This window comes from Phalangium opilio, unplaced genomic scaffold (genome assembly GCF_054372755.1).
Source record: "Phalangium opilio isolate 3A_F unplaced genomic scaffold, DU_Popi_V2 ptg000077l_1, whole genome shotgun sequence".
Taxonomy (NCBI): Eukaryota; Metazoa; Arthropoda; class Arachnida; order Opiliones; family Phalangiidae; genus Phalangium; species Phalangium opilio.
In genome coordinates this window covers 1,123,411-1,142,223 of record NW_028324185.1, presented here as the reverse complement: position 1 = coordinate 1,142,223, position 18,813 = coordinate 1,123,411, and the positions used below count along the sequence as shown (strand labels likewise).

At 39.7% G+C, this 18,813-nt stretch overlaps 1 protein-coding gene across 1 annotated transcript; it reads right to left on the bottom strand.

Annotated features, from left to right (window-relative positions):
- Positions 1-8,386: 8,386 nt before the first annotated feature.
- On the bottom strand, positions 8,387-13,302 carry LOC149656703 (uncharacterized). The gene is made up of 5 exons (XM_089844529.1): positions 13,150-13,302; positions 12,175-13,087; positions 9,983-12,133; positions 9,391-9,938; positions 8,387-9,016 (listed from the first exon to the last, which is right to left on the bottom strand). The coding sequence occupies exons 1-5, from the start codon at positions 13,300-13,302 to the stop codon at positions 8,387-8,389; spliced, it is 4,395 nt and encodes a 1,464-aa protein (XP_089700655.1).
- Between the last annotated feature and the right edge of the window lie 5,511 nt (positions 13,303-18,813).

The following is an 18,813-nucleotide window of genomic DNA, read 5'->3' as shown; positions in this document are numbered from 1 at the left end:
GGAATTTTGCCGATATGTGGAACTGGTATTATGCCTTTGGACAAATTGTTTTCTAATTTACCATAAGCTTATGTACGAAGAAATTAACAGCTAGTGAAGTGGTTTAAAGGGCCGCTAACATTATTCGTTCTCGTATTAATAACGTTTTTACAAAAATAATAATCCCAAACAAATTTATTGCACCTTAAACGCCAGTTACTTGTTTAATTAGACTTTTTGTTTTATGTTCCTTCGGTTACAAAACATCAGCATTTACAAAAATTGTTCAAAATGACCTCCTTCAACGTTTAAGCAAACTTGCGCGCGTCTTTTAAACGACTCGCGAACACGTTCGAAGATTCCTGGCGTGTTGCGGATGTTATCACACCCATCAATTATTCTTTGTCTTAAGTCCTGGACATCTCGAACTTCACTACAGTACACCAAGTCTTTCAAATGGCCCCACAGGAAAAAATCACATGGGTTGAGATCCGGCGATCTTGCTGGCCAATCAATAGCTCCGCCTCGACCTATCCACCTCAAAGGGAATTCGACATCAAGATGCTGTCTTACTCGAAGGCTAAAGTGTGGCGGTGCCCCATCGTGCATGAACCACATTCTTTGTCGGAGGTCCAACGGTACGTCTTCGAGAAGGTCTGGTAAATTGTCCTGCAAAAATCTCAAGTATGCCTCCCCATTTAACCTTGGTTGCATAAAAAAGGGTCCAATTAACCAATCGCCTACAATTCCGCACCACACGTTCAAACTAAAGTGCACCTGATGTGCCCTTACACGTGTCGCGTGTGGGTTTCTTTGGCTCCACTCGTGCTGGTTGTGCAAATTAATTACACCGCCACGCGAAAAATTGGCTTCGTCAGAGACCAGCAAAATACGTGGAAAGTCCAAGTCTATTACTTGTGCCAAAAACCACTGGCAGAAAGCTACTCTTCTTGGACAGTCACCTTCGTTTAAAGCTTGTACTTTTTGTAAATGGTATGGGTGGAACTGGTGTCCACGAAGGATTTTCCAAACGAGTACATGATTTACACCTAATTGGCGGCCAATGATCCTGGTGCTGGTTGTAGGATCTTCCTCAAAAATAGTTAGTACATTGTCTTCAATGTCCTCGGGTACAATCTGCGGGCGAACTTCAGGGCCTGACGGTTGTAGCTTACCGGTTTCTCTCAAACGTCTGTCAACAGCACTAAACGTTTGCCGATTCGGAACTTGTCGTTCAGGAAAGTGCTCCTGGTACAAGCGCCGAGCTTCAACCCCATTGCCTTGAGCCAATCCGTACATCAGATGCATATCTGAATACTCTGCATTCGTGAAGTAGACCATTATTTGTTTTAGAGAAGCTATCAAATTCGCATTTAAAAAGTAAAGCACATTAAATTCGATTTTCCTTTACTCAAGCTTAAGTAGTTGTGATTCTTAAAAAAACATTCCGATTGTTTTATCCAACGCAGCGTAATTTGTTTTTAATTTCACTACTTAAGCTTGAGTAAAGGTCAATCGAATTTAATGTGCTTTACTTTTTAAATGCGAATTTGGTAGCTTCTCTAAAACAAATAATGGTCTACTTCACGAATGCAGAGTATTCAGATATGCATCTGATGTACGGATTGGCTCAAGGCAATGGGGTTGAAGCTCGGCGCTTGTACCAGGAGCACTTTCCTGAACGACAAGTTCCGAATCGGCAAACGTTTAGTGCTGTTGACAGACGTTTGAGAGAAACCGGTAAGCTACAACCGTCAGGCCCTGAAGTTCGCCCGCAGATTGTACCCGAGGACATTGAAGACAATGTACTAACTATTTTTGAGGAAGATCCTACAACCAGCACCAGGATCATTGGCCGCCAATTAGGTGTAAATCATGTACTCGTTTGGAAAATCCTTCGTGGACACCAGTTCCACCCATACCATTTACAAAAAGTACAAGCTTTAAACGAAGGTGACTGTCCAAGAAGAGTAGCTTTCTGCCAGTGGTTTTTGGCACAAGTAATAGACTTGGACTTTCCACGTATTTTGCTGGTCTCTGACGAAGCCAATTTTTCGCGTGGCGGTGTAATTAATTTGCACAACCAGCACGAGTGGAGCCAAAGAAACCCACACGCGACACGCGTAAGGGCACATCAGGTGCAGTTTAGTTTGAACGTGTGGTGCGGAATTGTAGGCGATTGGTTAATTGGACCCTTTTTTATGCAACCAAGGTTAAATGGGGAGGCATACTTGAGATTTTTGCAGGACAATTTACCAGACCTTCTCGAAGACGTACCGTTGGACCTCCGACAAAGAATGTGGTTCATGCACGATGGGGCACCGCCACACTTTAGCCTTCGAGTAAGACAGCATCTTGATGTCGAATTCCCTTTGAGGTGGATAGGTCGAGGCGGAGCTATTGATTGGCCAGCAAGATCGCCGGATCTCAACCCATGTGATTTTTTCCTGTGGGGCCATTTGAAAGACTTGGTGTACTGTAGTGAAGTTCGAGATGTCCAGGACTTAAGACAAAGAATAATTGATGGGTGTGATAACATCCGCAACACGCCAGGAATCTTCGAACGTGTTCGCGAGTCGTTTAAAAGACGCGCGCAAGTTTGCTTAAACGTTGAAGGAGGTCATTTTGAACAATTTTTGTAAATGCTGATGTTTTGTAACCGAAGGAACATAAAACAAAAAGTCTAATTAAACAAGTAACTGGCGTTTAAGGTGCAATAAATTTGTTTGGGATTATTATTTTTGTAAAAACGTTATTAATACGAGAACGAATAATGTTAGCGGCCCTTTAAACCACTTCACTAGCTGTTAATTTCTTCGTACATAAGCTTATGGTAAATTAGAAAACAATTTGTCCAAAGGCATAATACCAGTTCCACATATCGGCAAAATTCCATTGTTTTAAGGCCAACTTTGGAGAGTACATAACTCTGAAACGGGGGGCTTTCACCCAAAAGTTCATAGAACATTTTTGACTTCTTTTGACCCGAAGAACACGCCTGTTAATTTGTGCCAGACTTCTCCGAAACACCCTGTATAATAACTTTTTAGCTTAAGTCTTCGGAATCTATTTGTATTATTGCATCCACTGTGCTTTGCACGTGAAAACGACGGGAAGGCAATTTGAGTTGGACTGGGCGTTGAAGCAATCAAGATTAATACTTCTATAATAGATGGTTAGGGCCTTGTTAGTTCAAACGCGGTAACAAATAAACGAGCAACACCACAAGACTTAAATGGAGCGCCTGCTTTTCAGTATAAGTTTTAAAATACTAGTTTCTAAACAGTTTTAATTCATATTAAGACTGAAGTAACAGATATTAATAAAATGATGTATTTGTACACAAAGACGCGAAAAAGTAAGAGATAAGTGTAGAAAATTAATTGTTTGAAGTAACAGATATTCAAATTTTCATTTTTGAAGACGTGATTATAAAACATCAATTATTTGAAAAAATTTCTTATCTTAGTTTTTGTCACAAAAATTTCAGATAAACTACCTTGATACTACTGTTTATTTTCTAGAAGCATTTGCTTCGAGGAAGTTCCAATACTCAGATATCTGAAAAATAGAGCTAGAAGAATTTATTTTTATATTTTAAAATTGAAAATATTGCGAATCGAAAATTACATTCGCCCTTTGACTGTGATGTAGTTATTAGAGTCAAAAGGATCTGTAGCTTGATCGTGATCTTTTGAGAAAGATACAACACGTCAATTTTTGAAAACTCGAAATCTTCAAAATTAACGAACAGGTTTTGTTAAGTTTTCATGCTTATTTTATTTTGTCTGCTATGAACGATTTTCTGTCCATTTTATTCTCCTTATAGGCTCGAATACTCAAACTATCTCTAAAATTTAAAAAGAAAATAAAATGCATACTTTTTCTATTTTTAAAATGATGCACATCTTTAAGGATAAAATATATTACTTAAGGAATTTTGGTGAAAAAAACTAAGATAAGAAATTTTTTCAAATAATTGATGTTTATAATCACGTCTTCAAAAATGAAAATTTGAATATCTGTTACTTCAAACAATTAATTTTCTACACTTATCTCTTACTTTTTCGCGTCTTTGTGTACAAAGACATTTTTTATTAATTTAATTAAGGGGTCATCTGTAAAATACTTCAATCTAAAGTTCCCCCTGAAAACAATTAAGCCTCGCAGAATTGAATTCTCGAAGATTTCCAAAGATTTCTACTCAGACTTCAAAAGATTTCAAAAATTTTCAATATTTCATGAACTTGGAAATATGATTTCAGGGATGTTTGTACACTCGATTTTGCAAGTGATCAGCCCCTCGGTACATTCGGGCGAGAGGTAGAAGCTCGCGCCTTGATATCTCCCGAAATTACGGAAGCCTAGCTTAGTTTGCGTTAGTATTCAGAAGTGAATCGTTCGCTCCGGTTCGCTCATTATTAAACTATATGCGAAACCCTGAGTGACGGAAATATCTCTTCAAAACTCACAAGGTAAGATGTTTTGGTTTTTGAGATTGTTTTATTTTAACTTATGATCAAAAGAGATGTCATATAATTTTTCATATAGTAACAATCAGATATTTTCCGTGTGATGCTAGTTTTATGTTTGTGTTCGCATTCATTCCAGGTTGACATTTCGAATAACCCTTTATTCAAGTGTAGATTTTAGTTGCACTCGACATTTTCTTATGTGTTATTATTTCCTGCCCCTTCCAGTTAGTTTGATGGCCGATAACAGTGTCTATTTTTCCCCGGGTCCAAAGGAAAAATAGCCGAAAGTCAGATAAAGCTGCCCCGAGTATCGGGGAAAAATAGCAACAGCCTATAGATAGACGTATATAGGATTTAATTATTAACTCATGGTAAAAAACCATATGTTCATAAATTATGTTCCATGACTTCGCTACTGATTTTTGAGAGCTCGTCATTGAGTTTCGTTGATTAAACAACGTAGATTTTCGTGAATAGGTGTTGAAGGCTTACTTTCGGATAAATAGGAAGATGGGCCGCAAAACCACGTGTTCTGAATACTCGCGCAGAGTAATGGCAGTTCTACGTATGCCCTCCTATCTCTTAGGTTAGTTTCATCCCCCTACCGGGCGTATACAGTATCCCATCTTACAAAAGCGCGCCCAGACAGAGGGACGCACAGTCTACTCCCCTCTCTACCGTCATTAGTCTATTGCTAAGGCAGTAGCATTACGAAATGTCTGAAGTCGCATACTTTGGCAACGTATTTCATAAACATGATTCTATATATTGAACTAAATTGTAATTAAATCAACTTTCAAATATAATATTATAAAATCAAGTAGTAGTTTTTGCTGATGTTTTAAAGTAAATTTGACCGTTGTGTGGCGCATGTTAAAAATGTTTTATGGAAATCGTAAAATTATATATACCCCAAAAGGAATTATGGATATTGATGACTTGGATGAAATGGAAATCCAGTTGCTTAGAGATGAAGCACCATCAAATCAAGCAGTGGCACCATCAAATCATCAGACAGTGGCACCATCAAATCAAGCAGTGGCACCATCAAATCATCAGGCAGTGGCACCATCAAATCAAGCAGTGGCACCATCAAATCAAGTACAGCCTGTTCAAGAAATAGCGCGAATTCGAGGTGGAGTACCGTTCGCAGGATCTAATGCCAGGAATGTTATTTCTCGCGGCAGAGCATGCTACCATTCTAATTCCGTTACGCATCTTATTCGAAATTGCCCAAATTTCAACCATGGAAGAGATATTTCGAGCAGACGAAACAGTGGTCGTCGCTTGTCTCGCCAAACTCGACCTTCACAAACAGCAACAAACAAAGAGTTGCTTGAGAAGTTGCTAGATTTTTACAAGTAAAAGGTAAATAATGCACGAGTAAACATTTTTTTGTTAAAATACATTTTTTATATGAATCTATGGCACATATTACAGTAAAATATTTGTAGTGTGTAAAAGAAAACATTGATTTTTTTAATTTGTAGTATGGAAGACATTTAAGATTTGTTAAAATACATTTTTATATTACTCTTTGGTATATATTACAGTAAAATATTTGTAAGGTGAAAAGGAACATTAAATTTTTTTATACTCTGTCATGGCTATTTTTGTTCTCGTTGATTCTTACCCAGTTATAGAAAACATACGGTTGTCAGCATAGCGATCTCATGTTTCTTTTAGTTGACTAGCGCAGTTGACTTTGGTTGATTGATTGGTCGATTAGAAAGTTTTGGTGGTACTCAGTTGAATATCTTGTAGTCTTGGTTTCGTTTTTGTATTGAGCTCGCCTGGATTCTTTTACGCTATTCCATGTATGTTTCTCTGATTCCATAATTTTTACTTCGGAAATACGCTTGTTAAGTTACAGTTTACTGTTTTGATGGTGGGGACATGTGACACTTTTTCTATTAGTAATTAATTTAAGTCTAGGGTTAATTTAATAAGTGCCAACATTGAAAAAGCGGAACAAATATTATTATTATTAAAACAATAAAACCACAGGTTACATAGTATAAGTTGATCAAAACATTTTAATAGTACTAAATCTTAATAGTACTTAAAAATAAGAGTCAAAAGTTATACGGTACCGAACTTAGGGTTTGGTCATTTCTACTATGTTTAATTAATTGTCTTCATTGTGGTAGAAAATGTTTAAGTATCTACCACGCACCAGCGCCTTCATTGTTGTCTTCATGGGCGTGACCCGTAAAATCTTCTAAACCGTTATGGCCGAATTTTTAGTCCTTGGCACCGGTCAAGATCGGGGAATCGCCGTCGCCCTTGGACAGGCATCCCGGAGTTTGTCTTTAGGTAAACGCTCGCGTTCCCTCTATTTTTTGGCTACGTGACTGTTAACACGTCCACAATGTCGAGTAAACGAAAGGATTCGTAGAATCACGCGTGCTTCTTGGAATTGCGCTGATGGTTTAAAGTTCAAGGGATAATGAAACGTTTAAAGGGGGAGTGAAACCAAATAATTTGTTACAGACATTATTGAACTTCTAGTAACAACTCATTGGCTGTCCATCAGTATCCTTCGGTATTGAACTTCTAGTAACAACTCATTGGCTGTCCATCAGTATCCTTCGGTATCTTGTCATAATTAGTCCACAAATCAGATGTAGACCGCTTTTTCCGGGGTTTGGGAAACTGGCCGGTGTTTTGCGGGTGGGAAAAAGGCGAGGAATGATCTTTAAGGGAGTTTTTGAGGACCTCGTTTTCTTGGGGACCGCATGTTCAGTCTTTTCATCTGGTGACTCTTAATATTTTATATATTAACATCACGTTTAGAACGGTTATTTTATTTCATTTATTTATCGTTTTGATGTATTTGATTTAATGTTTCAATATTTATATTCTGAGGTTTCAGAATGCTGCTAACTTTAATTGACAGTGTAAAAATATGCGGCATCGAATATATATTTGGTTACTTAGTTTTAATAATAAATAATAATAATAATAATTTAAGTCGCGTTTTTAGGAATGAAATAAAAAAATCGAAAATTTATTATTCACAATATGTAAAATATTTAAGGTAAGAAATTTAAGGTAAAATAAATTAATAATTTTGAAATTTAAATATTACTTCCCTTTGAGTGATCTCGATCGTCTAATCACTCTTTAAAGGCCGAGAAAACATTGTCAATTTGAATAAATTCAGTATAAATAAAGAATTTATTCAAATCAACATTCTTTGTCCCTCTAAGTTATCTTATACACTCTCGAAAGGCCAACAAAACAGTCAATTTGAATAAATTCAGTATAAATAAAGAATTTATTGAAATCAACATGTTTTGTCCCTCTTAGTGATCTTATACACTCTCGGAAGGCCGAGAAAACATAATCGATTTGAATAAATTCAGTATAATAATTTATTTCAATCAACATGTTTTGTCCCTCTGAGCGTAGCTCTGAGTGATCTTATACACTCTCGAAAGGCCGAGAAAACAGTCGATTTGAATAAATTATGTATAACAATTTATTCCAATCAACTTGTTTTATCCCTCTGAGCGTAGCTCTGAATGATCTTATACACTCTCTTAAGGCCGATAAAACAGTCGATTTTAATAAATTAAGTATAATAATTTATTCCAATCAACATGCTTTGTCCCTCTGAGTGATCTTATACACTTTCGAAAGGCCGAAGAAACATGTTCAATTTGAACAAATTCAGTATAAACAAAGAATTTATTCTAATCACATGTTAATCTCCCTCTGAGTGATCTGGACCTAGTTTATCGAAGGTCATTTCTGGTCGAATTACAGATTTTCCCATGCATTATCGAAGGCTGCCTTTAAGTCTGTTTAAAAATACAAATGGATTTGTGAAATGAATAGGTTGATTCTCTATAATCAGCCCTATATTTCTGGATTGGCAACGGGTTTCCAAAGGCTAAGTCAAGCTGACTCCCTTTATTGGTTGAAACCTAGCGCTTTAACCCGGGCATAAGTTCAATTTCCCATGGTAAAAAGAACATTGTCAATGCCTGTTTTCCTTGTAAATAGTCAACATTAAAATCACCAACAACCATAGTGGGTATGGTTGAATCGTATTTTTCTGGAAATTGCAAAGTCAAATCGTCCAATACCAGTTGTAAGCTGGCTTGCGGTGATTTGTATAACAGTACCACAGCAATTGTTTCGCCCTCAAATTTAAAATCAAGCCCAATTCGTTCAAGACGAGCTATGGGCGATGGCTGACCATTTGGAAGCCAACCTCGAGTGACTGTACTATCCAAAGAATGTTCAGTCACGTTACTTTTTCCGTAAATAGTCGATCCATAGGACCGCCTTTCTGGGGCATCAATCAGGAAGAATATTCCTCCAAAATTCCGAAATTGTGGAATGCTTAAATCATCTTGCTCCTTTGCACGTATTTCCACGAAGAAAAGCAAGTCGGCGCTGAGAATGAAATCATCTCGTCCGATATCCTGCAAATGGCCTCTTAAAGACTCGGGGTTATGAAAAAACATAATCTGTCGTGAGAGCAATGTTGGCACAAAGAGTTGCGCTTCTCTTTCCATTCTCTCCATTTCTATTTTAACGACGTCATCGTCCTTTGGAGGTTCAGGAGATACAAAATTTCCGTCAATATAAGCCCCTGAGCGGAAGTGGCTCGACTGCAAGCGATATATAACATTGGCCGTTGCATTTTCCTGTTTTTGTTAATGTGAACGACCACGCATTTATAGGTATCTCCCTGACTCTTATGAATAGTTATAGCTTCAGCCACTTGTAAAGGAAATTGTCTCCTAGAAACGGCAACATCTTTATTTGAGTGACGAAGCGTGAATGATTTCACTGTTTTCTCAAGGGGTGTCCAAGTTGGTTCGGCTTTAAAAGTGGTAATCAAACTGGCACTTTTAGCTCAAATGTCTTTTCCCACTATTTCGTGGTCAAAAGAAATCCAGACTCTGATAGGAACACGAACCCCGTCAGGACGCACTCCGTAGTCAATTTGACGGATTCTTCCAGTGGCTCCATTAACAATTCCATCTTCAATGTTGTTGGTAACCATGTAGCGAGCATTGATTTGTAAACGAATATTTTCGCTCAAACCGTAAGTGGAACTGCGCTTCAGTTGTTTCGCTTTTTCCAGGATGTTTTTTCGCACACCTCCTTGAAAGTCTCCTTTGACGGTATCGAAAGCCAAAGACTCGCAGAATTCAGTATTGTACTGATTGAGACGCAGCTCATTGAAATCTGCGGCACTTTTGTTCTTGGCGTACAGGTGAATGGCGTGGAGAGGAGGATCACCTTTGACATTTACCTGCTGTTTCTGTATAAGTAATTCGTCATCGATTTGCATTTTCCCAATAGCCATTCGATTCAGAGGGACGGCGAATGCCTTATCTTCCTTTTGACGCATGATCTCGGTCAAGAAGAAAACCTTAAATTCTTTCCAAATCGGATTATTATCCAGTAATCCGGCATAAGGGGTGTCACGAGCTTTAAGTACTTGAAAAGCAAAACTGTCGCCTACTGGTTTTAGTTGATTAAAATCGCCAACACCCCAAAGTGACAGTCCACCGAATGAAGCTCAGACCCCATAATCTCTTGGCACCTGGAATTTACTTTCGTAAGAATTCCAACGCCAGCCATAGAATTCTCGTCCATAATGATCAGTTTGAGGTCCTTCCAGGCAACCCTCATTTTGTTCAGCGTTTCAGATTCCAGTCTCGACATGGGTCCTCCATATTGGCTAACTGGAAGCGAGAAAGCCGTATGTAGAGTGGTTCCCCTAATGTTAAACGCGGCTTTTCCCGTGAAGGCGCACTTTAAGGCAATAACGTTGGAGTTGTCAGCCCCTGGTTGTTTGTGGAAATAGCTCGTGACGCCCTCGTAAACAGCGTTTATCAAAATGCTTTTACCTACTCCGGCTCCTCCAATGACAAAGAGGCGTAGTGGCTGCCCTAGCTTTGTTTTAAAATGTCCCAGAATATGGCCAAAACCCTCTCTCTGCCTTACGTTTAAACTCTGTACCATTTTTCCATACTCAATGTCCTCTACGATACGAACATTTTGCACGATTGTATGGTCTGGTACACTACCATCCGGCATTTCCCGTCCAATGTCTGCATCACCATCTCTTAGAGCCAAAACGACGAATTCTGCGTCATCCATCGTGTATTCACGATCTCTTTCATCTTGATGTTCCAATATTGGTTGAACATTAGATACATCTACCTGGGCTTCGTTTTGAGGGAATTCCACCCTGGCCCTTTCAAAGTCTGCTTCACCAGCTTCATTTATAAATTCTTTTCTATACAGCGAAATAAACTCCAAATTTGCTTCGTAGGCTTCTTTGAAATCTTTATCCAAAATATCAGTGGCCTCATCGCGCCAAGGATAGAACAAGAGAAGCTGCTCCCTGTAGAAATCCAAGGTATCTTTTTCGATGTTGTAATTTCGGTATCGAATGATCTTAGCTTGTGTACGTTTGCGTACAAAACCGCGGCCTTGGTTCAAAGGGATCCCAACCGACGGTAAGGCTGATTGCTCCTCGCTTTCCATTTCTTCATCATCATTTAGGCTTGGAACCCGTTGGCCTCGTCCTTTTTTCTGGTTGAATTCGTACCAAGCTGCAAATTCAGCAAGGCAGATTGAACCCATAGATTCCGACCTTAAAGGATAACGATCGATTAGGCCTTCCGAAAAGATGTCTGTACTCTCTTCCGGTAAATCATCTAGTTGAGACTTTGGCCGGAGAATATGAAGTCTTTTCTCCGGGATATTTGTGTTGATAAAGATGGTTGATCTACTGGACTTCGACACAGTCATCTGCAGGCATAAGTACGCCGCTTCTTGCGCAGAAATTTCTTGACCGCTGAGAAACTTGTTAGCTATAACTTTCAGCCTTTGTTTAACAGTAGAACCCGCTTGTCTGGCCGCTTTCATAGCTTCCATAAGTAACTGGGAAACTCCACGCTGTGATTTTCCAATGTACGCGATGACGTACATAATGCAAGCGTAAGGATCCAAAACAAATTGAATGTCCATATTGGCTCTCCACAATCTGAGAACGTCTTTGTTGTAGGCGTTCACTCTTACTTCCTGGGGAGACCTCTTCAGCAGCATGGTTTTTCTCTTGAGTTTAAACGTAACACAATCAATATACACCTGTTCCGTCATTTGAAGTGGGCTTAAAAATTCTTCAAATGTTTCAGGTGCATTTTCTAGTGTCAAAGCCGCTATTGCTTTTTCAACTTCAAAATATTTGGATTCAATGTGTTTACCGTACTGCTTTGTCCAATCTCTTAAATCAGGGTCGTGAACATACGTTTTTGGCATTGGGGGCCACGGAATTCCAAAACGGCAATGGGTCTCTTCCCCCCGCTTCACCTTGCATGTTTTCGTGTGTTTATGCGTTTGAAGTGGAATCAGGTTAAGCAAATCTTCGTCTTCAGACTTGCAGCAAGAAACGTATTGGTCAACGAAGATCTCAACTTCAACAGCGTTGGAAGCATCCGTTCTCAACTTTGGAGCACCGGAAACCCAAAATAAACTGTGTACATGAGGCAACCCACGGTGTTGAAATTCCACTCGATAATAGTAACCCACCACCGACCCCAGTGGAGCAGCCTTGCTTCTGAAATACTTCAATAGCGCTCGAAACCTGTATTCTAAGTATCTGGCAGATGTAATCGGGTCCTCCTGGATTAACTTTGCTTTATCTTTGAAAGACATATTTTCAATTTCTTCGTTGTCATATTACTTTTGATAGAAGTGACCAAGAAAGCGTTGATTAACTCAGGCCATCGTGTTTCAGCAGCGCTTACGGTCAGGAAAAAGGTGGGAATGCCAAGTAGTCTGGTCATGGCGAGAAGGTCCCTCGACTTTCGCTGCCAAAATGCGGGTGAATTTCGAAGAGGCTCCAATATCCTGAAACCATCATCGTGGTGAATTAGCGATTCAATCCCACCTCCTAATCGTAGTGTTCCCGCTGTTTGTCCTCGGCCGTCAGAAGCCTTAGTTTTGCGTAAGCAGGTTTGAATGGCTTGACTAATTTTCATGGTCTCAGTCTTTAACCATTTGAAAAAGAGATTGGTAATGTCGCTAGCGCATCTTCTGTCAGAGGACAGCAATGCCAATTTTACAAAGTCCTGGTAGCTGCTTTTGATCGTAATTTCCATTTTCTGCCCTCCGTAAACTCGGGGAATTGATAGTTCTTCGCAGTCTTCATCGTATAGCAAAGACACGGGGCGGCTAGCTTCTCCCGGTGTAAACGTTATCGTAACCTTTTTGTCCAATAAATCATCAGCTGACAAAAGCAAGGAATCTCTAGCTCCACAATTGACTCTTTCATCTTCCTTTTCCTCAACCCATTCTTCCTCACTATCAATTTCCTGTTCACCAGCGTTTATATCCGCTGGTGCAACGCCTTGGGCTGAGGTAGCCTCTTTCGGGTGTGATACTTCAGTTAGAGCAATGTTTCGGTCATTTTCAATCACGACGAAATCAACGCTTTCATCCACCAACGTATCCATTAGACCCTCAGAAAGGGTGATGGAATGTTTCTGGTAAAGTGGTGATTGCAGCAACGACCTAAGCGCTGCCAAAATGTTCTTAGGACGTACTGTTTCAAACAAAAATGGGTTATTATACTGCATTCGACGCATTAATTTAACCTGTATTGTATGCGTGTTGTCAAGCAACCTTGGTAAAACAGAACAGGACGTGTCTACGTTACATGGTACGTTAACAACTGTACCCTTCGAACCTTTTTGCAAGTCGCAACCAAGAGATCGTATTTGAATGAATGGAATTCTAGTGCTAACAAGCCGTTGTTCGAGATTAGCCAATCCTGTAATAACCTCGCTTTCGACCGGAAAACGAAAGCCATTAAGGGGACTATATTTGGGAACCAACCCTTTAGATAAGGATGCATAACAAGCCTAGTGGTAACAGTAACGAACTAGATGTTTGGGGTCGAGGTAGTTACTTGACGGCAGCTGACTGAGTAAAAACCAAAGGTCTAGAAATTGTAGCTTCGGTACACTGTCGTCTGCAACGGTAGGCCTAAACCGTTGCAATGGCCACTATCAGTCTTGGAAATAAGGATTTTTTTAAACTAGTCCTCGGGACTACTGACCCCCAGCGTCTACAATATTAAACTGGTTTTTGGGACCAGTGACCCTATCCCTAATTTATTTTTCACTAATCCTATTAAAAATTTAAGTGGGTATTTCGTTGATGCACAGCCCATTCGATCACACTTTGGCTTCACGGGCTATAGAAGCCAATTGGCCTCAAAACGCCAAATACACAAAATTATATCAAAAATCAGAGTTTCCGTCAATGGGAGGAACACCGTTTTATGGTACTAATTTTGAAAATACTGGTTGAAATTTTAATGAGATTTGCAAAATAATGTTTGGTATTTTTGTGCGAAGTTTTTCACTTTCAAAGCTTTTTGTAAGAACATTAAAGCTTAAGTCTCAAACAGTTTAAATTTGTTTCCTTCACTGGTTCGAATTGAAATTTCAGTGAGACACATATTGTTTTAAATTATCGTGCAAAATTTCGAAGTTTTATAACAAATAGTTCTTTTCCTAAAATTTCCCTAAGCGACTAAATAGGTAAAACAAAATTTTAATGAATTTTTTGGAAGTGAATTGTTTGTTTGAAAACTTTGCATCATAATTTAAAACCCTTCAATATGCCTCTCATTAAAATTTCAAGAGAATAGATCAAGTGAAACGAAAGAAATTCATTAAACCGTTCGAAGACCAAGCCCTTTAATTAGGGCTAATTTTCGTTCTAATATTTATACAAAAAACTATAAGAGGGAAACTTTCGAAAATTTGCACAAAGTAGCAAACGTTGTTTTGCACATCTCTTTAAAATTTCAAGAGATTTTAACCAGTAGTTTCAAAATTTGGGGCTAAATAACTGTGTTCCTCCCATAGCCGGTAATGTTAAAAGCTGGCTCTTTGGATTGATCAAGCGAAAAAGCCCAGAACTACCAACACGCGCTTTTACATAGGAAAAACATTGTGTGTAGGGGCTTCCATAGCTTGTTTAGCCAAAGCGTGATCGAGTGGGCTGTGGTTGTAGTAAGGAAGGCAAGAATGAGTACCAGTCAAGTCTAGGAGTCTATATCCGTGGAGTAGAATTTTTAACTGGTCCCTCCTGAATTTTAATAAAAGTTCTCAATTAATAAACTGGTCCCGAAGACTAGTAACCCCCGGATTTCGAATGAAAAACTGGTACGAGCAATTAATAAACTGGTTTTGGATCTGTGGAATATGGACCTGTGCTCTATCCAAGAGTGGTCACTATCCCGAAAATCAATCAAAAACAACTGCTGTAGAATATTAACCACCATTACTGTTTTATGGCTAATCCGTGTATCCCGGGAATCTGTTTAAAAAATTAGACGACACTGGATGCTCTGTAGCTAAGATCTCGTCCTTAAGAACAAGAAAATCCTAAAATTAGAAACTATTGTTCAAGCTTTTACAATAACCCATTGCATAGAATCACTCAATAGTCTGCCTAAGTAAGGCACCTTAAGCCTTGGTCAAAACTGAAATCTAAAAAATAAATTAAAACGGCATCTTAAGTAAATAATTTCAGAGACACATAACTAAACAAAAATTAGTCTCGCCAGTGAAGGTTTTAGTAAATATAGTGCTATATTAACTGAAAAATATCAAGTAAAAGTTTCAAGGCGGTGAAATGGCAAATTAGCGTCGTCTACAGTAGAGTAATGAAAAGTTAGCGTCGGCTGCTGTAGAATTATCTTTTGAGGCACTTACATTTTTAATTAAATTAACATACTTAGACTTAATTGATTTTGATGAAACTTGAAAAAGGCACACCTTGAGTAGTTACATGTTAATTTGAAAGTATTCCGAAACGTAACTTCGCTTTAGTTTTTAAATGATTCGATGTGCTGGAGCACCAAAAACCCCATGTTATTCCTCTGGGAAAAAAAGCTAAAATCTGTGAATTTTCATTTAACATTACACGAAGGTGTGGGTTCTTATCTAGAAGGGCCTACCGGCCCTCTAGAATTAATGCAAAAGTGCCATAACATCTAACAAGCTTTATTACGACAAAGATTCGATACTCGATTAAGAATTATCGCCACTCTAACCAAAGTTGCCATATTTTGAATAAAGGCTGATTACTCGTGACCAATTCATCCGAATTGAATTTGGTGAAAACTTTTCAAATATGAATCGCCCCCGAAGGAATCCGAAAATCAAATTTATAACTTCAAAAATCCAATATTTTCAAAGTTGATAATTTTGACACTTCCAGTTTCCGGTATAAGTACGCGAAGGACAACTGTGAAACGTGTAAAATATGAAAGAGGAATGCAAAACTATTATAGCGCACTTTATTTCAGAGCGCTAGCTTGAATGGTTTTTGAAATATAGCAAAATAATTGAGAAAACTGCAACACGCAAGGACTTTTTTAACAGTCTGTACAAGACGTATCCTTATTGGATGTAAAATGAAGTCTGCTTTATTGTATATTCGCTAGGCTTATAATACTGCTTTAGTAATTCATAAATTTTAACGTCTGCAATTGCTCATCAAAAAAAGAGGAATAATTTTCTTCCTCTCCTTTCCATCCAAGAGAGCAGATTCAGAGAAATCGAGACGAAATTATACACCCGATGTTTTTACTAACCCGACCCGCTCTGTTCTCATTTTACCGTGAAACTTTAGTACTCTCCGTGTCGTCCAAGGTGCACAAAACAGCCGCTTCGGAAAGATTAGAATAGAATTTTCATACCCAATGTTAATTTTCCCTTAGGGTATTATACTCCATGTTATCTCTATAACAAATTTATACCCATCCCGTTCTCTCATTTATATACTACTTATAACAATCGTAGTTTAATGTTATTGAACTATTAAATTACAAATGAATTTTTTCAGTTCATTTATTGAGCTGAATAGTCTGGAGCTGGGAAACTGTTGGAAATGGATCCCGAACAAGAAACAGAAGGCTTCAGTCGGAATTAATTCAGGTTTTGTTGGAACTCCTCCAATAATGGAAAAAAATAACCTACTAATATGTTATCGTTTTTTAATTTGTCACATGTTTTTTATATTGTACATATATACCAAAGTTTAACAATGAAAAAGGGCATTCGGTCCGATGGCGTTCTTATCTTAATAAAGTTGTTTTGGTTGTTACCTCTTGCGTTCTCTCTCTCTTCATGAGCCGTTACAACAGTGGTGTCAGAAGTGGGATCACTTTACGGTCTTCGGGAATAGTCGCGTTACGGTTTTTCGGGTAAAGTCGCGATACTGATTCCGAAAACATGCCGAAGCAGGAAAGCGGATCCTCCGAGGCCTCCTCCTCGTCCGCTCTGGGAGACGTGTTGAACGCGTTTATGCAGCAGCAAATAGCGTCCCAGAAACAGAACCAAAGGATCATCGACCTTCTACTCCAGACAACAGGAACCGCCGGTCCCGCCGGTCCGTCAACCTCGACTCCAGCACCCACATCCACAATAGCTTGCCTTGACATTCCAATCTTCGAGCCTGATGAACACGATGGCGACAAACTGGAACAATGGCTGAAGAGATTTGACTATCTCGTGGATATTAGTGTCCCTAATCTGACCGACGTTGCCAAAGTCAAGTATCTGGTCTCGAAGCTGTCTAACGAAGCCTTCAGCGAGTATTATCGGTCCTGTATGCCCAAAGAGCCAACCGACTACCCGTATGCAACGACAGTAGAGAACCTCAAGAAACTTTTCGGGAAGAAACAGACACTCTTCATAGAAAGATTCAACCTAATGCGAATCCAGCGTCAATTGGATGAAGATTATGGCCCGTATTTCAACCGCGTTAAACTACTTCTAAAGCGCTTCAATTTCTCCGATTTGACCGAAGATCAATTCGGAATTCTGGTTTCCCTATGTGGATTGTCCAGACCAGAAGACGAATCCATACGAACCAGAATCCTGCAACGGTTAAATACCGAGGCCAACATTGAACTCAAGAATGTCATTGACGAAGTCCTGACCATCGTCGCTACGAAGACTGAACAGACGGTTTTCCAAGCAAAGGCCACGCCGATCAACAGCTTCCGTCGTCGGAAGACTTCTGTACGGCATCCTTCCAGATCTTCCGAGAAGCGGAGAGCCAAGTCATCTCAAAGATCTTCGAAACCGCCACCATACGCCTGTTTTCGATGCGGAGAGATGCACTGGGTCAGGGAATGCACGCACGCTAAGACTGAATGCCATAAATGCTCTCGAACAGGTCACCTCGCTAGTCAATGCGAAAATCAGAAACGAGTATCCGGACACCGGAAACCAGACAGAAGCCAGATAAATACAGTCAGTCTGAATTCCATGCGACCTTCGAAACTCATAACGGGGGAATTCTTGGTTAACGACGTTCCCGTAGTTTTCTACTTGGACAGTGGAGCGGAAGGCAACATTATCAATGAGGCGACTTACGAACGAATTGGTAAGCCGAAGTTAACCCCCTGCAGCGAGCAAGGAGTGCTATTCGATGGATCAAGCACCACATTCCTTGGGAAAGCAACGGCAAAATTTAAACTGGGACCAGCAGAAATTCAACACAGCTTCTACTTGGCAAAAGACGGATCCCTAAACCTAGTGGGAGCGGAAACCCTGGATTTCTTCGGTCTGCTGGATAGCTTACGACAATGCTCCCGACTCGGTACTCAAGCCATTAACCTCTGTACTGCCTCACCTGTCGCCGAATGCCTTGCGACGCTGAAGAACGAGTTTCCGGATGTCTTTGAGGACGGTTTGGGGCTGTGTACCAAAGCGAAAGCCCGCCTTACTCTCAAACCCGGAAGCACTCCAGTATACCGTAGAGCCAGGCCAGTTCCGTTTGCCGCCCGCAAAACTATCGAAATGGAGATCAAACGCCTGGAAGAGTCAAATGTCCTGAAAGCCGTCGAGCACACTGATTGGGCAGCACCAATCGTAAGCGTAAGGAAACCTAACGGCACTACCCGTCTTTGCGCAGATTTTTCCACCGGCCTGAATGAGACCATAGAACTCAATCAACACCCATTACCGTTGCCGGAAGACATATTTGCGACCCTCAACGGGGGAAAATTTTTCTCCCAATTGGACCTATCTGAAGCATACTTACAAGTAGAACTGGACGACGATTCTAAACCGCTTTGTACCATTTCCACTCATCTGGGAAACTTCCAATATCAGAGACTTCCGTTTGGGGTGAAATCCGCTCCGGGGATTTTCCAAACCATAATGGACCAAATGCTTGCTGGACTTGAATTCGCAACCGCTTACCTCGATGATATAATCATTGTCAGCCGTAACTTCGAAGATCACCAGCGACACCTCAAAGAAGTACTCTCCCGTATTAAAGACTATGGATT